A 27760-nucleotide genomic window follows, 5' to 3' on the forward strand; every position below is an offset into this window, starting at 1 on the left:
AAAGTACGAATGTCTGTTGAGTCATCTGCTAATTGATTTACACGACACTGAACCATATTTTATACTTGGTTGTAGAAGGAATTGGGGAAATGATTAAAAAAAAAACGTCGATAAAATGCATTTACATCGTCTTTTGGCTTACGGAACCTGCCTAATGCATTTCACAGCTCAGCATATGTACATGTACAAGTATGTATGCTAAAGCAAATCCCACATTTTAACAATGCCTGTCATATTGATAATTGACAGAACAAAGGTCTCGCTTGAGCAGATAACTACTAGCCGGCCTGGTTCAAGGGGGTGCCCCAATGCTGTGACGTCAAATGTATTGTCTCTGGTCATAATCGGTCGCGGTTGATTTGAACGCCAGTCGGTTGGTGTGTGAGTTGCGGAGAACATCGCGGGAACACTTTCTCCGATTTCAAACGTAAAAATGCCTTCAAATTTTCCGAAACAAATAAAAACGGCTGCAGCAGAAGGTAAGGCACAGTATCTATTCCTGGTTAAGGTATGGGTTGGTTTCAAAGGGTTTTTTTTGTAGAAATAGTCATACAATCAAGGCGGGAATGAACTGCGCAGTTTGAAATTTCAAGCCAGACATGTTGAATTATGTACATCACTGCACTTCATGTACATGTTCAACGGCAATTTTAATTGCCATCCCTAATCAAATACCATTTGCTCAAAGAAACTAAAGGCACACGTCCAAGTCATGATGGTGAAGTTGGAAGTGATCATGTTAAATCTGCGAGATCCCATCACTGCTCTTCTATCCTGTGATGTGGAAATCTCCACTGAATTCATGAAGGTTTGTCTAATTATATGTAAATTGACGTAAACAGTTAACAGTTTTAAATTCAACAACCATTCATTTGGCGGCCACTATCCCGACTGTGGTGTAGCACCCGACTGTAACTGGCATGAAAAGGGGATACGCTGGTTATGGATGTCAGATCGTGGTTCCCTGACCTTTGCAAACAATTTCACTGGACGTAACCCACGCGGCGACACCAAGGACCGCTGGCTGATCTATTGATATGTTCGTAGCAGGGTGTCAAAGTCGGAGAGAAGAAGAGCCACTCTTTTCTTGTAGGGGGTTCACTTGGAAGTGTTTGCATTTGTTAGCCTATAAACACAAGATTTTAATTCTTCAGTCTTGGGTTTGGCGGAGAGAACTAATCTTACATAAGTCCCAGAACAATATCATATGTCTTTATGGCAATATTTATTACTGGGACCCAGTACAGTGCCGTTCTCTCCAATATTCCTGGGGCTGTTGGAGAGGCTTCTTGTCTAAACAGTGCCATTTCTGCCCCCTCTAAGGCATATGTTGGTAACTAATGAATTGACTGCGAAATGAAAGCAGGTTGAACACAAGGTGTTAATTCTTCAGTCTTGGGTTTGGCGGAGAAAACTAATCTTACATAAGTCCCAGAACAATATCATATGTCTTTATGGCAATATTTATTACTGGGACCCAGTACAGTGCCGTTCTATCCAATATTCCTGGGGCTGTTGGAGAGGCTTCTTGTCTAAACAGTGCCATTCTGCCCCCTCTAAGGCATACATTGGTAACTAATGAATTGACTGCGAAATGAACGCAGTTGAACACAATGTGAATAATTCAGTCTCGGTTTCGCCAAAAAGAAGGTGATATGTTACTATTTGATAATGTATATGAACATGATAATTAGGAGACCCTGTGTGGGTGTTTGATCCAACGTGTACTTTGATGTGATTGGACTTGGAGATGGAAGTTTGCCATAGTGCCTTTAAAGGTATGATAAAGACAGCATTAGTATGCTACCTGGTTCTATTCTGATGGACCATATTGCCAGGAAAACTTAGGTGGCAGGTCTCTATAGTCTTAATTCACGTTGCGGTTGTCCATATTGCCAGGAAAACTTAGGTAGCAGGTCTCTATAGTCTTAATTCACGTTGCGGTTGTCCAAGTGAAAGGTAAGTCTTGCTGAAAATTTATTGGAAGGAAATCTTGATCTTGGCGTACCTGAGTTTGACCTTCAGCTTGATCTGTGTCATGATTTCATGATTTTAAATTCAACAACCATTCATTTGGCGGCCACTATCCCGACTGTGGTGTAGCACCCGACTGTAACTGGCAAGAAAAGGGGATACGCTGGTTATGGATGTCAGATCGTGGTTCCCTGACCTTTGCAAACAATTTCACTGGACGTAACCCACGCGGCGACACCAAGGACCGCTGGCTGATCTATTGATATGTTCGTAGCAGGGTGTCAAAGTCGGAGAGAAGAAGAGCCACTCTTTTCTTGTAGGGGGTTCACTTGGAAGTGTTTGCATTTGTTAGCCTATAAACACAAGATTTTAATCCTTCAGTCTTGGGTTTTGCGGAGAGAACTAATCTTACATAAGTCCCAGAACAATATCATATGTCTTTATGGCAATGTTTATTACTGGGACCCAGTACAGTGCCGTTCTATCCAATATTCCTGGGGCTGTTGGAGAGGCTTCTTGTCTAAACAGTGCCATTCTGCCCCCTCTAAGGCATACATTGGTAACTAATGAATTGACTGCGAAATGAACGCAGTTGAACACAATGTGAATAATTCAGTCTTGGTTTCGCCGAAAAGAAGGCGATATGTTACTATTTGATAATGTATATGATCATGATAATTAGGAGACCCTGTGTGGGTGTTTGATCCAACATACTTTGATGTGATTGGAGATGGAAGTTCGCCATAGTCCCTTCAAAGGTATGAAAAAGACAGCATTAGTATGCTACCTGGTGCTATTCTGATGGACCATATTGCCAGGAAAACTTAGGTGACAGGTCTATAGCCTTAATTCACGTTGCGACTGTCCAAGTGAAAGGCTAGTCTTGCTGAAAATTTATTGGAAGGAAATCTTGATCTTTACATGTGTTCCTGAATTTGACCATTAACTTGATCTGTCTCATGATTTCAGAGGTGACTGACCCCTCGGCCCATGAAGTGTGAAAGCGAGAATGATGAGTGCCAGTCTTCAGAATGACGAGGTGGCAGTGCCCAGTCACATCACAATCACATCAACATTATCATGATGATCAGGTCACAGATCGCCGATACTTCAGGGGAGTCGGGGGAAATACTCTGGTGTAAAAGCAGAAAATTTCGGGCAGTACAGTGTACATTTGTACACAGGTTCTCAGCCAATTAGAATCCGATAAATCTGTGTCGTCATCGGGGCGTCATCATGAAACCGCTTAGTAGAACTTGCCATTATATCAATAGATATTTCTGTAAAATGATGTTTCAAATAACGCTGTTCTCAGATCTCCAGCTGTTCTTTCTTGTGACATGCCTGATGCTATTCCTGGTGATGAAATATATGTATTAGTAATGTAGTATATTTCTGGTGTGTTCACTGTTGCAATAAATCATACAAATCCTGAAAATCTTTGCTTGTATTGTTTTGTGATTGTTACTCAAATTTGAAGCATACAGTATCAAAATATACTGGAGGAAGACCATACACATGAGGCAGTATCGAAATACAAGTCTCATTGCAGAGAAACATATTCATACTGGAGGAAGACCATTCACATGAGACAAGGCTCATTGTATATACTCAATATGATATCTGAAGGACTATCCCTTCGATCTTGGAGATTGGCTATTGTTATTGTCCTTTCTGTAGGTATGTTGCAGGCAGCATAACTCAAATATCTAAAATCTAAATAACAAGGGAAAAGAAACGCATTATAAAAATAAAATATTAATAAAAAAAGAAAAAGAAAAATGTTGTCCACAACCGGATTCGAACTCGCGACCTTTGGACGAACATCGTATTCTGCCATTTCTGACGAGCGCTCTGCTCTAATGTTTCTAAGACTCTGACGTCATGTATTTGTCGAACTCTGATTGGCTGAAAATCCCTGTACAAATGTACACTACAGAGCCCCAAAGGTTCAGGAGAAAATTCCCGGCCGGTGTGCAAGGGATAGCAGTCCTAGGGCTGATAGTCCGTGTAACAATAGCCCGCATTGCTAAATGTTTTGGTTAGGGTTAGCGGTACAATAGATCATGCTGCTTAATTGATCAAATACAATGCTACCGGACTATGACTCCAGGGGGACTATATCCGCTGTCACAGCGGTACTCTCTCATAATATAGCCATTTCTGAAGAACATGGTCCTCCCCTAGGGCCACAGTACATGTATATAAATCCGTGTGGCACTTGTCACGTCTTCACGAGTCCGTCTCAAGTGTTGCCATGTGAGCTAAATAATTGTAACTAGGCTTTGAGTGAAATAAAAAAAAATCACGCCCGTTTTCAGGGCGGGGACGATCTATAACATGAACCCCAAACACTCGAAACGACTTCGATTTGGAGCGAAACGACTGAGGGCGAAAAGGTCAGGGAGCGAAACGACCGTCATGTAAAACTAGTTCCTGGTTGACCTGGATGGTAAAATCCATACACAGTGATGAGGTCGAAACCAATTTAAAAATTCAATCTAAAACCATTGAAAGTATAATAAATAATTACATGAGTTGATGAGACAAACATAAATATGTTTAATGTCATCAATAACTCTATGTGTATTTTGACATGAGCAAAATGTGGGTGTTACAATATCCGCGCAAGTCTGTGATGCGGTTCCTATACACTTGTAATACATTGTAATACATTGTAGAGCTTTAGTACATCGCCTTGAGTACATCGTTGTATGTATGTCATAGTCCTGTGAGGGGTTTGTCATAGTTTTTCAAAACCTGGTAAGGAAGCTTTCGGATCGTCAGGTAAGGCGGTAATGTGTTTTTGTGGTTGTGATATTGTTTCTACAATTTGAACAACCTTTTATTTTTTTATTTACTGTAAGTAGGCCTATATAATCACCTCCCAATAAGTCCTTTATACCAGGGAGAGTATATACTATTATCAGTCTATCTCTATGTGATGTGTAGTGCATGAGTCTGAGTGCAGAGGTCATAACATGTAGCCTAGGCCTATTAATGCTAGAAGCCAGCTCTGTCTGGGTAAGTCAAAGTGAAGAGTATGAGTAGGCTATACAGGCCTATATATACATGACCAGTGTCCGTGAAGATTGCTGATGAGGGAGGGGAATGCATGATCTTCTTCAGGTTGCCAGCATAGGCCTATTAATATTTGAAAAATGGTCTGCGGTAACTAATCGTCAATGTAAGCTATGGGCCGTAACAAATCAAAAACGGGCAGCACTCGGAAATAATTGGAAGTATTCTGAACACCTGCCGAGTTGTTGGATTGGCGCAGCGGAAACATCAGCACCTGTCACCTCTGAAGTCCCAGTACCGTCAATGACATAGGGCCTACTACAGCATCAATCGGGAATAAGAGGAAGTAGGACTAATTGGAAACTGACACCCCCCCCCCCCCCAACGCTCACCATCCGCAGCGACGATATATTACTAGTTCTTTACATGCAACAAGCATGGAAAGAGACTGGAAAAGAAAGACAAATGTGTATCTCCTTAAGGTCTATGACGACAGTCAGACCCTCCCCTTCCCCCTAGAAAAATATATTATAGCTCCTGTCACATGTCATTACAAGGATGTCGCCTTCCCCGGGACTGTTATATTAGCAGAATAAAAAACTTCCCCTGAGCTAATTTAAATATGTGTAGTGAAATTTAAAGTCAGATTTCCAATACTCAAGCACTTTGAATACGATATTGCCGCACGTTATACCAACATCCCAACACAGTGTTACCATATAAGGTCATAATTTGAGTTGCAGTTGGGGCTCGCCCTTCCAAGCCTGTGTGCACTGTATATTGACTCCATCTAAAGAGTTGTTCAGAAGCCCTTGTTCCTGGCAAGTACTGAAAGTGCTGGTTGTAACAATAGTACAGGTTTTGCTGCTATAGATTTACAAACGTTGCGGGTGTTGTTTGGGTGGGTGGTGTGGATTGAAACAAGTCCTTGTTGATTTGGCCACTTCAGATCTTTCACGATATGTCTGCAGGGGAAATAAAACATAATTAGAACTTGAATGTGTGTCAAATGCTTTTGGAGTGTGCTTAAGGTTGATTTGTTGGGTGAACCGCACCCCTGCTCAATTCGGTGGCCACTTTTTAGGCTTACAACATACAGTGGAACCTCCCTTAGCGGACACTTTTCTATTAATGACAACCTCTCTATTAAGGACACTAGTTTTGGTACCAAAATTGGTTGTTTCCATTCAATTTGACCTCTCTAATCAGGACGCCTCTCTTTTAGTTTTAAGGACATCACTTGTCTGTCCCGAGGGTGTCCTCAATAGAGAGGTTCTACTGTATTTAACACAGCTGATGTTCAGTGTATATGAAATTTGAGTGTTTGAGTCAGTATTTTAAAAATTTACCTGACCTTATGTCAGATTTCCACGGAAATCATTGCAAGAGTATTAACTAGCCGATTACCACCTCATTTGCCCATCTGTTCGATCATATCAGGTTTGTTTGTTTCCATGGAAACGATGCTCTGTCAGTCGTCTATTTTGCTATTGGACCACTATTGGGTTGTCCTGAGTGGGTCATATTTACTGGTACCATATTAGAAGTGGAGGAGTATTATTTACAGTGTACATGCGAATACAATCAGGCTAGGAACCCTAATGGATAGGGAGTGTCACAGTTAGCATTTGCGTGAGTGACATCATTTGGTGGCATATGGATATTTTTAGGTATATTTTAGAGCCATTTCTTGGTGTTCATGGTGCTGGGATGATGTCAAAATGGTATTGCATGCATATTGCCGTTACTACATCATGTAGCTCTAGGATGTTGTTGGTACAAATGTAGGTCAGGAACGGGGTGGGGTTGTCCGAGCTGAAAATCATCATGAAAGTGTTTGATTATTGCGATGATGCGATATGACCCTCTCACTGGCAATCATGAAAGTGTTTGATTATTGCTATAATGCGATATGACCCTCTCACTGGCAATGTGTTTCAGAATTGACTTCTCGACTCTGGCTGCTCATCCCAGTTTCCCTTTTCTTCTTTACTCAAAAATCAAGCTGGTACATCCCACTGAGCCTACGCGGCTCTGCTCGACGCATTCCAGAACATGATTGCTGATATGATTTTTATTACTTGGAAGTGTCTGCCTTGTGCAGCATGTGCATGGCCAACTGCTGGTCAGTATGGACGGTGGCCACCGGGCCATCCATGATGAACACAAAGATACTCGTATTATCAATCAATAGAACACAATGAGGAGCGAGGTGCCTTTTCATCATATGGCCATATGTTGTTCTCAACAGATAAATAATAATTTTAATCCTCATTTCATATTATTTCTGGATCTGTGACATTGTTGATGTACTCATATAATGAGTGGGATATTGATTATAGCTCTCTAAGTTAAGATATGTCATCTAGCACCAACTCCCCCCTGTACAGTAACAAATTAACCAATGAAGTGGGACAAAGTATTTCGTGGTAAAAATGAGTCAAGATGACCAATTCATGACTCTATGTTGTGTAGACAGCCTTCACCTTTGTCAGTCGATAAGATTTCGATTCAGACAGACAGCTGATTTTAAAATCATTTATGGAGGCGTTTCCCCTCTCTCAAAACCATTGTTCACACGTTTTGGGATGAAGCTCTTCAGACATTGGTTAGAGTGTGTTAAATGTTATTTATTGCTGTCATAAATACCAGCATACCCTATACAAATGTACATTGATTACTGATAAGGTTATGCACCTTCAGATCGAGCCTGATGGTCATATGTCAGTCCGATGAACTGTGATTACAATCAATAAGAGATCTTCATTTAGATCAAAATCTTGTCGCATGCATAAATCTTGCCCGTATAGCAAAACATGAAAATGCTAGTGATGCCTCACAGAGAGGACTAAATTGAACTTGGCCCTGATTTCTGGGTGTCAGTTCTACTGTTGGGTCTGTCTTTGGGTAAAGTTCCAGTCCTTTTTGATGGAGAGTTCGCTGGGTATCATGAAGTCTTTCACAGAATTTGTCCTGGTTTCTGTAGATCTATAAAGTCAATAGTCAGTGTCTGATCACACTCACAGTCCATTTGTCGTGGATATACGCGTAATTTCACAGTTTTCAAGCTGAAGATGGGATTATTATCTTGTGGACGGAACAAGATATGTAGGAAAAAGTGACCATGAGGTTCATTAGTGGGGGTTACGGAAAGGCGTAACGTGATGTCATAGTCTGAAAATGAAATTCACTTCCTGGTGAAGCCCATCATAGCTGAGGTGATTGCTTCCCAGTTCTCTCACTGTACTGAGTCAAACTCCTCGTTGACCAACCGCATAGTCGGGAAGCACATGTTAACACAGTACTCAATCCTACTTTAAGCTCTATTTCAGTAAGCTCATTTTGTCTACAAATTCTTGCTAGAAGTATTCAATAACTTGTGACCCATCATTCAGGTATTTCGTTTGTAGTTTCGTTTGAGTAATCCTGATCAGTTTGACATGGCCAGCAAACCTTACAGAACGTTCCGCTCTGGATATGCCCTGGTTGACATGAATGACATACCGACATTGTCATTTGCATGACTGGAGGTTTTCTGTCCGTGTTAACGACTTGTTTCGTAAAACATCAACTCAACAAAGTAAATATTCTCACTATCTGCGATCTAGAGGCCTTATTTGGACATGTTATAATCAAAAATGAAATGTAGGCTCAAGACTGTATACGTGGTGCCTCAAGTAAAAAGGAGTCGATAAATAAATTGAGTCAAAATTCATTCTTTGTCAACCAACATTCTTTTGTCCATTCCACAGAACAATTGGCTTGATGGAATCTTCTCATAGCTGCACAGTGTTAAAATTAAAGGTTTTCCATTTTCTCCAAAATCGTAAATAATCTTTATCATTTGCTGTTTTCTCTCGTTGCAGCTGATTAAGAATGTCGGACTCCAACGCCACTGACCCGGCGTTCAGGGTGATCACTCCTGGAAAGGCAAACTTCATGATATGGAGAGTTGAGGTGAGAAAAAGGAATGCTTGGTCAGGTGTACTCATACCCTTTAAAGGCCTATGTCTGCGTGCTCGAAATCGAAGAGAAAAGGTCATTTTTTTAGGCGGTGAAAATGTAAAACGTAGGCTGAAGTACTGTTTGTGTGAAAACACCCTTGATATTTTCAAAATTTATAGTTGACCCATGTCGACTTCATAGCAGTGAACATCAATCCTGGATGGATAATACGTAAAACGCTTGTAGATCGGCGTGGTCTAAATTGATACAATACTGAAGTAGGAGTAGGATTAGGATTTGGGAGATCACTGGAGTGATTTGTCTTTGGCCAGGAAGCCCACAGGTTCCAGGACCAAAGACCAATTGCGAATGTGCTTTCTGCCAACCAACTCGGAAATCCTGTGTACAGTCTTGTAAACAAATATCTTCACGTTGTAGAAAAGTACTAATTAATCATACATACATTGCAGGAGTAAAGGGCCTTTAAGTATTGATTCCACCTGTTGTCGGCACAACAACCTACTTGTGGTGTTCTGCCTCTGACAAGTGGACCTTTAAAACTATTTGGAAATTAAAAGCCGTGAAGTGCAACTGGTGACATTTTTCCAATAAAATGGATCCAACATTGTAACTCTATGTGTATCATTGTCTTGTTTTATTGAACCGAATGGCACCATCTTGGTTGGCTCCAGAAATCGAGGACGGTCCTCACCTCACCTCGGTTTGGTTGCATGTGTTTTTGCATACTTTAAGAGTGACTTAGACATTAATCAAAGGTTTTATGTAATAAATTGTTCACTGGCAACAGGTGTAGGAATCCGAGTTAATTTAGGTAATCATTGCACGTACATATTGCATATTTTGGTGTGTGGGAATGCGCTGATTAAATATACTGATATAGTGGAAAAAATCTTTTGTCAGAGTGCTCCGCCTGGTCAGAAATCATAGTGAAAAACTCTGTGGTATAGTCTTAACGAGGTCAACAAAATACTTAAGTTTAATAAAATGTCTGGCACAGAAGTGCCGTAGTTCGTTGTGGAATTTTGACTCCACCCAATGATAAGTTTGGGAGGTGATAATAAGCGATTGTTTGACCCAGATCTGACTAGGCCCACCGTTCTTGACCTCTGTGAAGCACCTCACATGTACTTCAGCCGAATTTTAACTCCCGGATACTGATATGGATTGATGCAATAAAATTAAGTACCATGTTCAATGATTCTTCAGTTTTATATTTCATGTCATAAAAGTTGTGGAATTTATTAGAAATGATTGTAATGTGAGCACAGTGAATGAAGTTCGGCCAATGATACATGTAGTATAGTATTGATTTTTGAAGTGCAGATCAATGTAAAAAGTTTAATGTGGAATTCTCCTTGGTGACCAATGTTAGAACCACACTCTAGAAATGAAGCTGATAGCTGATACCTGAATTTTGAATATTCTGATTTTGGACCGACGAGATGACGGAAACATTTCAGGAGCTGAATTTGTCAAACTATTGGCGAAATTTTGAATAGAGCTGTTCATATACTGTTTCATTTATTTTGATCGTAGGAATGACTTGTTCATAAGTAGTTCCAGTTTGAAACTGCAGCGTTATGCACTGCTGCCTGGGAGTTCAGTAGCATAGTGATTAGAGTGCACCTCACAATCTGAAGCTTCTTGTGCTCCTCGAAGCACTACTGCCCTCAACATGTATCAGCTGGCAAACTCTAAAAAAAGTTCCAGTTCTTCATTATATCCCAGTTGCTTCTGACATCCCTGCAAATTTGATTCTTATATTTCAGAACTTTGAACTGAAAGCCATCCCACAGACGAACTATGGAAGTTTCTACAAGGGTGATGCCTACGTTGTCTTCAGTGTAAGCATGAGGTGTCTGGCTCCTCAAATCATTCAATTCATGTTGCAAAAAATTTAAGTGAAGTCTGTATTGTAAGCCGTCCCGGTTAATACTGTGACCATTGTTCTTGAATTAACATCATGCACCCAGAATTCTGGTATCTTTATGAACTGACTGATAAATCTTTTATTTCAGTCTGGGACTTCCAAGACTGATATGTACGTGCACTTCTGGGTCGGGGAGGACTGTTCGCTGGTAAGAAACCTTTATCAACAAAAGTCTGTTCATGTGACGAGTCTCCCTAACTTTGTCAAAGATTTATGAATGCTATGACATGATGTAACATACAAGCCAACGTTCAGCCATTGTGCCACCGAGCCCCCCTGAACAACATAAGATTACTGAGCAGTTTGCAAGGAAAGAAGTGAAGACTTTGTGACATCAACCCGTGAAGCACTGTGTTGCTAAAATTAACTCTGAAAAAAGGAAAGTTCCGGTTGATGGGTGCCGTACCACTTCCTGGTCGTCGGAATTGGCATCTTCCGTTGTGCATTTCAAACATCTTTTGAATATATTTCAGGATGAGGCTGGTGTAGCGGCTTTCAAAGCAGTAGAATGTGATGACTATGTAGGTGGTGCCGCCACTCAGAGGAAAGAGACACAAAATCACGAATCTTCACAGTTCCTTTCTTACTTCAGAGAGGGATTACGGTAAGGGATTTCAAACCCTCAAGAGCCTTAATGCTGTAACATGCCCCTCTGACCAGTGCACGAATGAACTTTGAGTCGAAATAAAGCATGCTGCCACTGGATACTCAATAGAAACTCTGCCCTTTCCAAATTCCTCGATTTGCTCCTTACTTTCAATTAACTTCTGGAAGACACGTTTCTTGTTGCAGTCGTGAACAAATCAGACGGGACTAATTAAGGTTATTTGTGGTTTTTTACTTAGGTACAAGGATGGTGGGTGCGCATCAGGATTCCGTCATGTTGACTCCGAGAAATTCGAGCCACGTTTGTATCGAGTGAAAGGCAAGCGATATCCCCGGTGTACGCAGATGGTGATAGAATGGACTTCGTTCAATGAGGGCGACTCGTTCGTTGTGGATCTGGGCAAGCTGATCTTCGTTTGGACGGGCAAGGAATCGAGCCGGTCAGAAACTCTCAAGGCGATGGATTTTGCGAGGAAGTTGAGGGACGACCGTGGCCAGCAGGCGTGTCCGGTCGTCATTGAGAGTGGACAGGAGAATTCAATGACCGATGATGAAAAACAGGTAAGGAAGGTTTAAAGATGAGATTGATTCGTTTTCTGTGAGCAGGAAATCTAATGTTTTGATTCAGTTCATGCACCAGCTGTCAAAGTCATCTGTTTTTGCTGATTTTGTCAGAAAGACTCAAAACCAAAGTGTAAAGGAAAGAGCTACGTCTTCCGCACGTCATAGGACTGTTCGGAGCATCCGTAGCATTAAAGGGGTTAACGTCCATCTATAACAGGTCAACTAAGCACGTTCCAATCTGTCCCTCGTCAATATGGTCCTAGTTGAAATTAGCTTCAAGGAAATTTGAACAGGGTGGAGTTTGAATGGAGTATCAAAATATTCACCTTTATTTCCAGCTTTGGGAACAGTTCCTGCCGTTGTCTGGCAGAAATATCAAGTCTTCATCGGAAGCTGGCGAGGATGAAAAGTTTGAACTTAAGATGACCAATCAGATCAAACTGTACAGGTCAGTGGGGAAATCTTTTTCGTATTTGCTCCAGAGTCTATGGGATGAGCAGGGATGTAACCTTTCGCACTTTTGGAGGATTTTTGGTTTTTCTCCACCTGAAAGTAGTTTGATCTGACAGAGATTGAAATGTCTTTCCCTCAGCTCTCTGAAGAACTTTGAATATTTGAGATCAGTAAAAAAAAAGCATACTAGTGACACATATTTCAGATTATTAGTCTGACATGTTTTTCATTACCGAACACCAAACGGTTGCATGGGAAAGATGTTACACTCGAACCTTAAGCACTAGGCCATCGGTATCGGTTACTTTTGAAAAAATAAGTAATGTCGTACCTCCTGTTTACAGATGCAGCGATGCTGGAGGTACCCTTACGGTGACGGAGGCAGCAGTTGGACCATTGAAGTTTGAGATGTTGGAATCAAAGGTATGCGTGTAGGATGTACACTGATAGATGTGATACTAACTTTGCCGTTTTATGACCATATGTATAGAATCACCAAGACAACGTCTAGCCCAAACCCCTCAATATTAAGTTGTGTCAACTTGGACAAATAAAATTTCACTGATAAACTGACTCCAGTTGCTAGAATATGAAAAGTAAATCCAACCCATGTTCGTTGTCTATGGAAACTCATCCATCCTTTACATAGTCTGGTTTCGTAGTGGTTTTCATGTAGATAAGATATATTCCGATCCCTCTGATTGTTCCCTATAGAAATGTCTTCCCTTAAATAACTTGTTCATTTCCCCATAATATACAGCCCAAAACTGGCAGTATGGTAAGTCGTGTTAGTTGATTGGCTCCTGAAGATGAATCAACTGATCTATCCACCCGAAGATCAATTGGGATAAGTTTGCTATAATGCACACTAAGGGAATAACCAAAAACACCCGATACCTTTGTTGATTTCCTTTATAGCGCATCAGCAAACTTCTTTGATGTGATCTTCGGGAGGGTAGTTGAGTTAGTTCAACTTTTAAAATCACCTGCAAGGCAAGGGTCGTTTCACAACCACATGCAGTCTTATTTCAGCTTTTTCCTACAGAAATGACGAAACAATATTCAGTTTATTAATTTGGTTTGGTTTTACTTTTACATCCATTATTGCAATAACCCAGGTTCATCCAAAATTTAACCCTTGCAATTTTTCCAGTAAGGATATCCTGCAACTTTACTGCCTATTTTTCCCGGGATTTTTTTCACACAGGTTTTACTGATAACCTTGATTCATGAAAATGTAATTGCAAAAGTGTGTTTTTTTATTCGAAAAAGTTTAAAGAAATATTGTTATCCGCCAAAATGGACTGCAAAAATTAAAAAGCAGCAAATATTTTCCGGATTCCACTTCTTCATTTATAACTTTGTCCAGTACCAGAAACTTGTAACTTGACTCCTTTTTTATCCGTTGGGCTTAAAACTTTTGCAGATTTTCCCTGCGAACTCCTTTAACCTGAACATTACCTTTTTGATTGAAACCATTCCCAAAACATCAGGACCTGTAAAACATGAGAGCTTGTTGAAGCTTGTTGACATGTTAATACATATAAATGCACATGCTATCTAACAGCCGGGCCAAAGACTATACTACACCCCACTCTGTAACTCTCTGTTGTCAAATCATCTCTCCAACCTCACTTTCTGGTCTTACTTGCTTTCACCCCACAAAATTCAACTCCGCCATAGGACACAAAGAATGTATAGTATTAGTCATGTTCACTGTGGATAGAGTATCACTGGCCAAGGCTGCTGCATGAAAAGCCAGTTCACTTTCTTTGATGCGGGTCCACTAGGTTCCCTTCAAGCTAACCTCACCTTCCTCACAAATAGCTTGTGGATTGGCCACAATTTCTGTTACCATGTCATGTTTTGGTAACCAGAATATCGGAATCCTGTCACCGTATGTGTATCTGAACAATCCATCTCGACTTCTAAATTCTTTCTCTGCCCCAAATATGTTTCTAATTCCTGCTTCATTATTTCAGAAAAGTAATTTTGACCCTTTCTTCACAGGATGTGTTTATTGTGGACAACTGCGAGGCCGGTGTCTGGGTTTGGGTTGGCAGGGGTGCGTCCAAGACTGAGCGACGGGAGTCCATGAAGAATGCAATGGTATGTAGATGTGTGTGGAAATAAATAGGTTTTGAAGTGAAATTTATCTTATTGTGGTTAAGGTTTGATGTGAAATTGACCTCAAAATCATAATATACACTGTGGTCTTGGTTGGGATGTGCTCATCCAAGACAGTGGTGTGAATCCATGAAGAATGCCTATGGTCAGTAGAAATTTCAGTGGTGAGCAAAAATATTTTGGTTGTGACTTTTTTTCTCTCGTTTTGTATGACGTTTGTATGATCTAGGATATTGCCAACCCCCTACGAAACGAAGCCAAAACAGATATTGAATTTGGAACATTGTCTATTTCAGAACTTTGCCAAGAAGAAAGGGTACAGTGCGAACACGTCCATCACTCGAGTGGTTGAAAATGGTGAATTATCTGAATTCAAGATGCTGTTTAGGAATTGGCCAAAACCAAAATACAGTGGCAAGACTCACACAACTGGAAGAATTGGTGAGTACTGGCCCTCTTGGTGTCCTGTTTTGTTTGATACTTTCTCCTCCCTGTGGTGAAATTTGCTGCCGTTTTCACTTCATTGCAAAATGATGCTTCGGTACGATGGTGATTTTGTGTTTTTATATTCTGTGAATTAGTTGTAAAGGCCTGGTACTTCGATTTCCATATTAGAATGTGACCCTTTTGTGATAATCATCTGGAAAATTCCATGCCTGTTGTGCATAATGTGGCACACACAAAAAGCACAGTCTGTGTATCATATAAAAGACTGTGATTTTTACCGCTGTGGTTACAATTTGCTATCTTAACTCCATTCACAATCTGAGAAATGGAATTTAACAAAATAGAATTTGATGGAAGTATCAGACCTTTAAGAAATGCTTGAAGGGAAGGGAGGGTGCATGTAGTTAGTCTTGTGTTGTTATGTTAAAATTCAAAGTCGGTGCAAAGGATTCACTTGCGAAGGGATGGGTGCATGGGAATATTGCTGGTGTAGGTTTGATATCATCTTTTGAAATTGTTGAAAAAAATGTAAACTGTGGTTGTTATTGTCATTGCTTGCAACTTCACTGAACTGTGCTACATCTGTGCATTGCTATGTCTGTGTCAGCTAAAGACCAAAGTTATAAAACCACGTCGGTTTTCAAATGAGAACCTTGAAAACACAACAGGGATTACCTGGCATAACCGGTACAGTCGCTCCCAGAAACACAAAAGGTTGTGGTGAAGTTGGTCTTTAGCTGTGCACCAAGCTGACGATCATATTTGCTTTGTGTGTCATTTTTTGCTAATGGAGATCGCCACTTGTGTAGAAAGGTCTATCTGGTTCGAGGAAAATCTGAGCTAAAAAGTTGTCAAGTTGTTTTTGATGCTATTCGGGATGAAATCAAACCAATGGAAAAGAGAACATGTCATTCTGGGAATTTCCCTTACAAGTGGCACCACCATTAGTGAATATGACAACTCACTGGTTTGTGTTTTGGTGTTATGTTTTGGTGTTATGTTTTGGTGTTATGTTTTGTTTTCTTCCTTTTCATCTTTGTATGCTTGCCGTGGTCTCTAACTGTTGGTGTTGGCGCATAATTCATCCACCTCTGCACCGTTTTCATCCCTCAAACAGCGGACAGTAAGTACCTTGTGTGAGATGTGGTTAGGTTTCTGCCAGCGTAACTTTTGCCATTGCTGTGTGTCATTTAGAGATAGAAATACTTAACTTTCTGTAGGACTAACTAACGTTTCATGTCAAGTGCCCGCAGGAAGTAATGAGCAGGTTTAGAATATCTAAGGCGACTTCTTCATTTGAATGTCCGTGAGGTTGGGCGGAACCAGCTATCAATTCTAGAAAGCATCTTTTTAACCTGTGGTTATTTTCTTCTGAATTGTATTTGATATAAAATACTCCTTGTGAAAGGTTTGGAGAATATTGGTAGATCAATTCGAAAAGTTTAGTGGATTTAAAAAATGATAATACCTGTTTATGCTTCCAGGTGGTATGTTCAGTTGATGCATTTTGCATTGAAACAAGCGGAAGTTTTCTGAAATCCTTGATTTTCATGTTTAGGTGTTTTGGTGTTTAGGTGTTCAGGTGGTGATGACCTTTTACTTTCTGTTTCTGAATAGCCCAGACTATAAGCAGAAAAGGTTTTTTCAAATCCTGGATTTAGGTGTTTAGATGGTGATGACCTATTTTAGGTGTTAAGATGGTGATGACCTATTTTAATAGGTGTTTAGATGGTGATGACCTATTTTAATAGGTGTTTAGATGGTGATGACCTATTTTAGGTGTTAAGATGGTGATGACCTATTTTAGGTGTTAAGATGGTGATGACCTATTTTAATAAGTGTTTAGATGGTGATGACCTATTTTAGGTGTTTAGATGGTGATGACCTATTTCTGTTTCTGAATAGCCCTGACTTAGCAGAAAGTGTCCTCAAATCCTTTATTTTGGCGTTAAGGTATTTACTTGAAATCTAGGTGGTGATGATCTGCTTTACTTTCTGTGTCTGCATAGCCGAGACCAGGCAGAAAAACATACAAAAGCTTAAGACCCAAACAAGAAAATCAGACTTAAGTTCGAGGAACTGGATTTGCGTGTTAAAAAGCAAATGGTTGGAACGCCTCTCACACAATTCTCCACAGGTCATATCTTAGGGTGCTAAGAATGTTATACGTAACTGAAGAATTCCAATATGGATGTGTTGATGAATGATGTGTACTCCTTGCTCTCATATGCCATGATGTGTGATGAGACATCAGGGCCGACACAGACCACATGAGAGCACATCATTAGAGCCACAACACATAATGGAATTTATCATGAAAAAGGCTGGCTCTCAACACCCCAAAACATTCCCCAAAATATTAAACAGAATTTATGTTTTCCTTTTCTAATGTCATTTTGGCTATCCCTCCCCCCCATGACGTTACAAAAAAATTGACTTTGTTATATAAAAAGTATAAATTTCTTTTTCAATCACTAGCTCAAAACAAATGGAGTAAGATCATTTTACGACAAATTAATGTTAAGTTTGTTATGCATGTAGATGAAACAATGTTGTCCCTTTTATATGGTTTTATTCTATAGTTAGTGGCTGTTGTTATTACATTTAGAAAATATGAACGAAATTCTTAACCCAAACAAGTTTTAAATCTTTTTCTGTGTCGTTTTTCTTCCCCGTGGCATGCAGTTCCTGATTCATATTCTCCATGCAAATTTGTTTCTGGCTGACAGCTGAAAAAACTACCAATTGTTGATCCTCTCGTCATCAACTGGCGTCATGGCCCTCCTGAAGTACTAACTGCTGGTACTAATTTCTGTAGTTACTAGCTGTTTTCCATGGTGTCGTTAACTGGATGTGACAATAACTGTGTTGTTATTAGTATATTACTGTCTCTGCTAAATATTGAATTAATTAAACTTGGCTATAAAAATGGCCATAATTAATATGTCTATGTTCTAATTAACAAGGGAATCCTGAAATGTTGTTTATGGTAGCTGTATCTGTTGAAAACAATCTGTAGAAATAGTGTATTTGGTGAATCAATTCTGACTTGCATATTAGTTGACCGATTCCCCCATGTTCATTAGAGTATTGTGTTGTCCACTGCTGGGCAGGGTCAGTTGTTGCATCTTGAAGTTCTCTGCAGTTATGGCTTTGACTTTCAGTCTGGTCAAATGCTGACATATATTTTAGGCACTTTTTGCAATGAATGCCAAAATCTACCAAGTCATTATTATGATTGAATTCATCCTATAATAGTCTATGATGTTACATATGTTGTGTAACATTGATACTCGTCATTGCAGCACGTAGCGTCCAGATGAAGTTCGACGTTGGATCGATGCACGAGAATCCTTCTCTGGCGAGTGAATTCAAGATGGTGGATGATGGTTCTGGCAGTGTACAGGTGAGGTGCTATCAAACTTGTCTTGTCTGGATCCCAGGACCTTATAATGAAGGTAGATAGTTGAAAGCGGATTCGTGGACAATGATTTAGGTGAATATTTCATCATTTAGATCTTTCACCTGTAACTGTAGCCTGACATTATATTTATGTTTTAGATCTGGCGAATTGAAGACTTCAAGAAAGTTCCTGTCGACAAAAAGATGTTTGGGCAGTTCTTTGCTGGTGACAGTTACATCATCCTCTATACGTATCAGGTCAACAACAAGGACCGACACTTGATCTACTACTGGCTGGTAAGAATTTACAATCCCCTCAGATCATCCTGGGGAGAGGGCACTTGTGAGGCAGCCTTTGCACAAGAATCTTGAAGAGGGAACTCCCGTTTTCATCATAAGAACAAACTTGTTAACATGTAAATTGATAGAGCCTGAGTAACCAGAGGTGAGAGGAAAAGATAGAGTCTGTGTGCACAAAGTGAAGAGGGTCAGGTAGAGCCCAAGTGCCAAAAATGAGGAGACGCCCTGACTGGGGTGCCTACCACTGATGAATAGTGGTGTCTACCAACTCTGTAAAGTTGGCCCAATTACCGTAGAGGAAATATATAACACATTCTGCTGATGTTTCAGGGTCGCAAGGCCACAACTGATGAAAAGGGATCGGCCGCATTGCTGACGGTGGAGCTTGATGATGCTTATGGAGGCGAACCTGTCCAAGTAAGTGATCTGGTTTTTAAATCATTGAATATATCCAAGTTATCCCAGTTCACCCACTCCACCTCTTCTTCAAGAGCTCAATTGTGAGCATGACTAGCTGGAAATGACCCTGCCGCATAAAATTTTGAAGGTATAACATAATATCCTATGGTGACAGTATTGTAAATCAAACAAAAAGACCTCATCAAATTTTTACCCTGTTGTGTGTTACAGGTGCGAGTTGTCCAGGGCAAAGAACCACCTCACTTCCTCGCCATATTTGAATCCAAAATCATCATCTTCGACGTAAGTAATAAGCAGTTGAGTTTTGGTATTGTGATGTTCACCTTCCTGCAAATATTTTCTCTTATCTGAAGGAATCATTCTCCGAGGAATATGAGTGTTTTTGCATGCCTGTAGGTTTTCGGGCACTGTCATGGGCCAGGGAGAGGGGTCTACCTCAAGCCACTATCCACTTTGGTGAATCTTTGCAGGCATGAAAGACAAGGATGATGTTTGTTACGTGGTATTCATGAACAATTTGATCTGTTGAAAAAATAGTACATGTACCTTGGCTGCTCAGGTTGGGGTGTGAAAATCCTGACACTAAATATTTACAAATGATCACCTGTACGTGATGTTCTTTCCAGGGTGGTAAGGCTGGCTGGAGTAAAGAGGAGAAGGACCAGGATATCGGAGAGTCTTACCTGCTGCGGGTGGCTGGCACACATAAACTCAACACCAAGGCTGTACAGGTAAGGGAACCCCCATCTGTTACCAGGCTTTGTTTGTGATGTGAGGTCCTTTCGCCATTACATCCTTGAAAATCATCTAGACAGGCAGACATACAAATGTATTCGAAGAGTATGGCCGATGCGTGCTGGAATTATCTGCAAGGACAGTACGGTTTTCTCTTACGCTTCCATGGTTAGTCAAGTCCCTATTTCTTGTTTCTAGGTTCCGTTGCGTGCATCTTCCCTCAACTCCAACGATGTGTTTATCCTCAAGACCAAGACGGCACTCTACATCTGGTCTGGCAAGGTAACAGTTCATTCCTCTTGTTCACTCTTCATAGTAGTATGGATCCATGCTGAATCGGTGGCTTACCTGGTGGTTATTGACTTTTACTTATAGCAGTCATTCTAAATACTTCCTCATGAATAACTTGCTGTACACCGTGTAAGAATTGTGTAAATTGATAAGAAATCGGCTAATCTTAGAGTGAGGATCGTAGCTTGATGAAAAGTACTCCTGGGGTTAAGATGGAATGTTGCCGTTCATCTTGTCGAAAAAATTACACTGGTGGTTAAAGTGAGACTGCCTCAGTCGCTTTTGCTGAGCGTATAATTTCCACTTATAGGGTTGCACAGGAGACGAGAGAGAAATGGCCAAGAGTGCAGCCTCCTGCCTCACTTCCAGGTAATTGTTCACATATTAAAAAAGTTCAGTTGAGACGTCAGAGTGCTTAATGTAGGCATATTTTGAAGGGTGCTTTCCCATACTGTTAATCATTATTCGATGTTTTGACCCATTGTCAAGGGTTGTAAAAGCATTTTAATGACACTATTTGCCTCTTCAAGTCCTTGTTGTTCCTCAAAACAGTCAAGTCAATAATTCTCTCATTTAGATCACCAGCGATCAACCTTGAAGGCCACGAGACTGAAGACTTCTGGAAAGCGCTCGGTGGCCGCGAGGCATATTCTAACGACAAGCGACTACAGGAAGAGAAACCAGAACATCCACCAGTCCTTTACCATTGTTCCAACGCCAAGGGTTACTTCAGTGTCGAGAGGATACCAGATTTCATTCAGGTACAGTGGATCCACTCTATTGAAGACTCCCTAGGGACTGACAGATGCTATCCTTAATTGAGAGCTATCCTGGTTACAGAGATCAGTTTCAACAGCTATTACCAATTTGGGACCAAGTTATTGTCCCTTGATCGGGCAGGTGTCCTTGGTAGAAATTTGTCCGCTAAGGGAGATTTCACTGTATTTCATACCCTTTCAACCCACCCCGTGGTCACCACCACAAAAGCTTGATTGGTGAAGGTACTAATGAGACTTTTGCGTGTGTGTTTGTTTAGGGGTTGGGTAACTTTATTTCTTTTTGGCATTGACACTACAGCAAGATGATTTCAAACGATTTGTGATCTTTGTGTTGCAGGATGATTTGGTTCCAGAAGATGTGATGATTCTGGACACGTGGGATCAGGTTTTCATCTGGATCGGTGACGGCGCCAATGACGAGGAGAAGCAGAAATCGAAAGAAGTTTCTGTGGTGAGTTGTGTAACATGTTATACTTGCTCTGTGAATGTGCAAAGCATGCAAATACAATACATAGACAGTGACCAATGTTCATTCTTAGCTCTGTGTATGGGCAAAGCATGCAAATACAATACATAGACAGTGACCAATGTTCATTCTTAGCTCTGTGAATGGGCAAAGCATGCAAATACAATACATAGACAGTGACCAATGTTCATTCTTAGCTCTGTGAATGGGCAAAGCATGCAAATATAATACATAGACAGTGACCAATGTTCATTCTTAGTTCTGTGAATGGGCAAAGCATGCAAATATAATACATAGACAGTGACCAATGTTCATTCTTAGTTCTGTGAATGGGCAAAGCATGCAAATACAATACATAGACAGTGACCAATGTTCATTCTTAGCTCTGTGAATGGGCAAAGCATGCAAATACAATACATGGACAGTGACCAATGTTCATTGTAGTTGACAAAGATTGAGATACGCAGAACACCCGATTGAATCTTTTTTTAAAACTATAACTCAGTCTCTCACACTAAGTTTTGGCTGAGCTGGTGTTGCTCATTCTCAGTAACAGTACTGGTATTTGTAGAGAAAATGTTGTGTGTCGACCAGCCAACCTCAAAGTCTTGCTGGCTAACCTCAGAAAGGCTTTCTGGCCAACCTAAATGGCTTGCGTTACGAGGCATTCAGTTTAAATTTTCCACCCCTGTTTGTAACTCTGACCTACGTGATGACACACTACATTTCATTTTGATTCAATTTTCATTTTGATTAAACTTTCTTTCTGTTCTCAGGAATATGTTGAGAGCCATCCTGCGGGCCGTGATGTTGATGATGTGACCTTCAGCACCGTGAAACAAGGATTTGAACCACCTACTTTTACTGGTTTCTTCCCGACATGGGATGTCAATCTATGGAGCGTAAGTGTTGAGATTTCTGTGCAAAACTATTGTTTTAGTTTCCTTGATACCTTTGCCCTTTGAATGAGTTGTAAGATGCAAATTCCTTTTATCAGCCTAAGTGCCTATGCCAAGGCAAACAAATTATTAACTGTAATCAAAATGCTGGATGTTGGCCAAATGTTAGTGATAAAAATCTGATTTTTGCAAAATGCTCTATAGAGTAAACACTGAAGATAAATCAAACTATTGCCATGCAAATCGTAAGATTGCGTGGACGTCCAATTGGGTGCCTCATATAGTGAGTCTTTTGCCAGTGGTCCAATTTGGTCTTGCTTCTCACCTGCAACCTCCTCAGCATCTAAAGAACTTCCAGTGCAGCTTCCAACGTCACCAAAACCACAAGCTGGGGCACCGTGACTAGGTATTAGACCAGCACCAGATTGAACTATTCAATGTCATCTTCATGTGCCAACTAGGGTTAGATTACAATTATTACCCTTACAATATAAACTTTTTCCATGTTTCAGGGTGGTAAGACGTACGAAGAGCTGAAAGCAGAATTTGGGCAGATGAAGATTGGGGTGCAGGAGGTCAATGCCGTAAGTTCACGAGAAGATATCTTTTCACAAAACATTTTAGTCAGCAGCAGGTGGAAGTCCTCCCTGCAGAGCAAACTCTACACACGGGAGATTTCAGATGCCTCTGTTGATTTCAGACATCAGCCTTATCCATTGTCCGTCTCCAACCGAGACACATCCATTTTAGCAAAGCACTCTACTTACGGTTTTTCCTGATTTTCAGAATGAAGTGTTGAATGGGTCATCCGATGAAGGTTTCTATGACGTGAAGAAGTTTTCTTACGCAGAGCTGTCCAGTGGATGTCCTGATGGTTGCAGGGCGGATCAGAAAGAGGTAGGAGTAGTACATGTGCTTGTAGCTAAAGATTTCCGAGTTCTTTTATCACAAGCAGGAGGAAATTTACCTCGCGTAGATATTTCGTTTAGACACTGTGAATATGACACACACATGTAGCAGCACATGCTGTTATTTATTAAATGCTTGTTCGTTTAACCACTGTGCAACTGATCCTCGCAATGGATCAAGCACTAAAAGTATTTTTAGCCCAGTACTAATTGTAGATGTTTTTGACCCAGTTCTATGTGATTGTGACACTGAGTGGTTTAACAGTTCTTTTAATGTCTATTCACTTTTTCAGATCTATTTAACAGATGAAGAATTTGAGCGCGTTTTCAAGGTCAGCTACTCCGAGTTTTTGACGATGCAGCCATGGAAACAAACACAACTGAAAAAGAGGTTCAAACTATTCTAGGAGACTGGTGCTGCCGCGGATGATAAAGTGGGGAATGCTGGAACTGGTCAATGCATGAAAATTTGAAATTGAACTTGAATTGTGATAAGAAACAGCTGATGAAAAGCGTTGATGTGTTAGACGTGGAAAATTGTGAATCGGTGTATTCTTTTCAGATGTCGCTTTTGACGTTTTTGGTTTCCGCCCTTTTTGTGTACGGATAAAAATTGCATTCCATCTCCGGAGAATTAGGAGACAGTTCCATTCATCCCTATTGTATACTCAATTGGTACATTCCATCCATTGTATTTATTTCATATCAGTCTATCATGGTGATAGGGGTGCAGAGATAATGCGCTACCATTTTTTGCTTCTTGTAGTTTTGGAGTAGTATATTATTTTTTTGTCTCTTTTCACGATGTCATTTTTTATACAGGCATATAATCTTTACGATGGTCTCCTTTAACTTGGAAAATATTTAGTGAAAGTAATTTTAATAGGGCACTAGACTAGCTAGCCCTTGACTTTCAAGAAAAAGGGCAAGTTGGAGAAAGTTGGGGAAAAAAATTTTTACCCACAAGAAAAATTTAACATAAAACGTTGCAGTTCATCACTCTTATAGCACTGCCAAAAGGTGCTGATCAGGAACTTTCATATGCATGTCATGTCAATAGGATTCGACAATGATATTTTCGGGCCGATATCTGTATTCTGCAGATGTCGTCATCATAAGCCTTGACCCAAGTCATAATCGGTACTGTGCATGTCTAGTAAGAGCTCAGAATTTTTCGCCAACTAATTGTGTTACTGACATATCATGACCATACGCATCTGCAGTTTACATTTTTTCACTGAAATTAAATGTTGTAGATTGATATGGAATATCCAAGGAGTTTACAAGAAACTGCCATGTTTCTGTTTTTTTTGTTGTTTTTTTTAGTTTGCCGATGTAAAATGTCTTAGATCTGATGTATATTATGGAGTTTTTGAATGTAGACAGTTTGTTAGAGGTTAATGAGTACCTACATAATTATTATCATGAGCAACAGCTGGGCTTTTTTGAGTACGAGAGTTGATTTCTCATACAGGAATCTATCCGGGGAAATCTGAGTGAAACTTCCGGTAATTCTATATGAAATTTGTTGGAAAATCTATGGAGAACTTCTATGGAAATCTTCATTGGTCAATTCGGAAAAATTGTTTTCCGGGAAATCCATGTAAAACGTTCCCGAAGAGATCTATGAGGAAATTCCCGGGAAAAACCATGTAGAACTTCCCTTAGCAAATGTATCGTGACCTCTATGCATCTTACACTGAATCCTACAATATATCTTCAATTGAATTTAACAAAACTTCTTCAAGATTTTTGTAAATAGTGTGTGCGTTGATTAACACTTTGATGGAAAATTCTTAGTAAAGTGCTGAACATTTCTAAGTTTAGCATACCTAAATCTGGTTATGAAAAGGAATTACTGATTAACCTTAGCTATGATGACAATATTCCTTTATATTTTGCTCTGTGAGTCCTCATTGAGTCACACCAGTAGGTTTCTTAACTTCGGGTAAATTTCTGTGTCCAGCCCTTTGTAACAGATTTTGTCATTAGACCTTGTTCATTTCTACTTAAAAGTATTGTTATTGGTGTTTTATAGGACAGGTTCTGTGCAAATGAATAGATTTAGTTAGTCTTTGTACATACATCAACATGTGCATCCCCGCTTTGGTCCAGCACTTTTTAAAGTTAAACTAAAGTCTTGCCCTATTGTTTCATTCTACTTAGATTAGGCCACTTGCCTTTGATAAACTTTGCCTTTGCATTACGCCCCAGAGAAATACTCAATCTGTATTCTATCACTATCTAACACATATCTTGATAATTTCTCCTTGGTTTTTAGTTTTATGCATGAGTTTACAATACGATTACAATATATTCAAATACTTGAAACACGCCACTCTAGGTCGCACTGCTCAGAGCATGGAAAAACCTCCTGCTTGAGGTTTAATGTGTTTTTTGTGCAATATCCCCTCGATGTAATGCTCAATGTGACTGATAGCTAATTTGCACCTTCTCTGAGTGAAGACATCTAAATGAAGTGGGTTTGGTCACAATTATTTACTGTTTTATGTTTTTCCAATTTTGTCCAAAAACCCAATAGTTGACTAGTTAGCATATCAAAATATTGTAAACACAGTATTAAGTCGGCACTGCTCTAGAAATCTTCCTAGCCTTCCAGAACCCAAACCGTCATCCCTGTCAGACCTGCCTTCCACAATGTCATCTGCTTGTCCTGTTGTCTTTTTCTCATAATAAATGGCAGGTCTGACTGTGATGAATACTGTGGTACATATCTTCCAATTTGTCGATAACTGACGCCATGTTAAATGTTTAGGGCCAAATTCATAAAGGGCGTTTAAGGGTTAGACGTGTGTAACTTTTCCCTGATCAGTTTCAGGGCCTATTCATATTCTGTGAAGATTTACATGAAGGACCTGAATATGTCTATTCAGTAGTTAAACGCTGTTTTAAGGTAAACGCCCTTTATGAATTTGGCCCTTAGTTTTTTGAGTGATATCTTTGTCTTCTGTTGATCTGTCTTGTTTCCGCTTGTTGTTATTTGAAAGTGGCTGAATTCACTCTCAGCTGCCCGTCAAGGGACAGTGGATGTGAAATAGGTATCTTTTCTTTGAGGACAGTTGATGTGACTATAGGTGTCCTCCTCTTGTTCTGTTTTTAGGCTAAAAGAGTAATTTTTCGAAATCCTTGCATACTCTTTTCGAATATGTTGAACCTAGTTAAGAGTTATTGTAATTCTTGAAGTGTTTCATCAAAACAAAGTGTACTTTCAAGAAAAATATTTTGGCCTTTTTTCTGCCAACGCATTTATTCCTTCATTTTGTCTTAATCTATGATATGATATATTACTGGCACATGTATAAGAAGTGGATGAACAACCTGTCCTTACAAATATTACAAGTGTGAAAAATTATGTTTACAATATCATTGTATCTTTTGTATGTGCTTTTGTAGCGAGTTTTGTCCAGATTTTTGTCGAGCTTTTTCCAACTTTGTCGTGTACATGTACATTGAAGACTCGTCAGATATTACATATCAAGAAAATATTTGCATTTTGTATTATTTTAAGTCCTTTTTGTAGTGATATCAACAATCTCCTCATGTTTTTATCATCATTTGTCATTTAGAGGTTCAGTAGAAAATGTGTTCCCTGAAAGTGATCTTACCCCAGCATTCTTCATTTGTGTTGGATGTCCCGCAGCCCTGATAAATGACTCATGCTTTTTATGCATATTGAAGTCGCTTGTATTGCTTATCACTACCTGTAGAATTAATAGTTTGATGCACACGGGCGACTTAATCCTGAGAAACAGAAAAACAGCATTACTGAGTGTTAAAGATGAGTTGGGTGACGACTCGGATATAGGAATTTTTGCTTTGCTCGTCTGTGTGCATAATTTAGCCTAACCAAAGACGTAGCCAGAGAGGTTGCAAACAAGCCCCCTTGGAAAAAACTCAATGAAATTGTCGGAGAAATGTCTTGGAGCTAAAATTTAAGCTTAAATAGAATGTTAGGTTTTCAGAAACGACTATGAATTGCTGTCTTATTGTAAAAATGATAGTCTTTTGAAAATCCTGGCTACGCCTATGATAATAATCAGCAGTTTCGAGTGTTAAGGAGGCTTTAGGATCAAAACTCATTCCAGCCTGAAGCTATTACAATGTGTATTGAGGCCAACTTGGATGTACTTAACTACGGTAATGTTTATTCGATTGTTTTCCACATTCCATGATTGTTATATATCATGTATGTAGACTCTCTTCGAAATATAATGGGAATTATACAGATATGAAATCTGAAAGAAAATGACTTGCTTGTGTTACAATTTGTTATTTTGCTTGAGGAATATACCATACTATGTGGATCAGACACATTAAAAGGTGGATGAACGTTTGGTTGAATTAGTGAGAGAGAAATATTAGTACCGTATTTGGACCTTGGCCAAATCCAGAGCAAAGGCAAGGCCAGTGATTGAGTGAACACCAAGCAAAACAAAGCTTTTGCTGGTCAC

General features: G+C 39.9%; 1 protein-coding gene across 4 annotated transcripts; it reads left to right on the forward strand.

Moving 5' to 3' along the window:
* The first annotated feature begins 349 nt into the window (after nucleotides 1-349).
* Nucleotides 350-27558, forward strand: LOC135499283 (villin-1-like). 4 transcript variants are annotated; one of them, XM_064789964.1, is made up of 25 exons: nucleotides 350-479; nucleotides 8862-8952; nucleotides 10731-10805; nucleotides 10980-11039; nucleotides 11365-11495; nucleotides 11737-12058; nucleotides 12400-12509; nucleotides 12859-12937; nucleotides 13275-13292; nucleotides 14525-14623; nucleotides 14938-15082; nucleotides 17567-17581; nucleotides 18394-18494; nucleotides 18650-18787; nucleotides 19121-19207; nucleotides 19421-19492; nucleotides 19837-19941; nucleotides 20144-20227; nucleotides 20547-20605; nucleotides 20814-20997; nucleotides 21353-21466; nucleotides 22258-22383; nucleotides 22893-22964; nucleotides 23167-23277; nucleotides 23582-27558. In XM_064789964.1, the coding sequence occupies exons 2-25, from the start codon at nucleotides 8872-8874 to the stop codon at nucleotides 23693-23695; spliced, it is 2502 nt and encodes an 833-aa protein (XP_064646034.1). In that variant the 5' UTR covers nucleotides 350-479; nucleotides 8862-8871; the 3' UTR covers nucleotides 23696-27558. The 4 variants fall into 4 exon arrangements, with proteins under 4 accessions (XP_064646034.1, XP_064646033.1, XP_064646035.1 ...); XM_064789963.1 differs by lacking the exon at nucleotides 350-479 and adding an exon at nucleotides 4653-4761; XM_064789965.1 differs by lacking the exons at nucleotides 350-479; nucleotides 17567-17581 and adding an exon at nucleotides 4653-4761.
* The last annotated feature ends 202 nt before the right edge of the window (nucleotides 27559-27760 follow it).

The sequence above is a fragment of the Lineus longissimus genome, chromosome 15 (genome assembly GCF_910592395.1).
Source record: "Lineus longissimus chromosome 15, tnLinLong1.2, whole genome shotgun sequence".
NCBI lineage: Eukaryota > Metazoa > Nemertea > Pilidiophora > Heteronemertea > Lineidae > Lineus > Lineus longissimus.

Excerpts from the sequence above, each read along its gene's own strand:
- LOC135499283 (XM_064789964.1), top strand. The coding sequence starts at position 8,872 with ATGTCGGACTCCAACGCCACTGACCCGGCGTTCAGGGTGATCACTCCT. Across the intron at positions 19,493-19,836 it reads CCAAAATCATCATCTTCGAC|GGTGGTAAGGCTGGCTGGAG; the intron begins GTAAGTAATAAG and ends TGTTCTTTCCAG. Across the intron at positions 22,965-23,166 it reads GGGTGCAGGAGGTCAATGCC|AATGAAGTGTTGAATGGGTC; the intron begins GTAAGTTCACGA and ends CCTGATTTTCAG.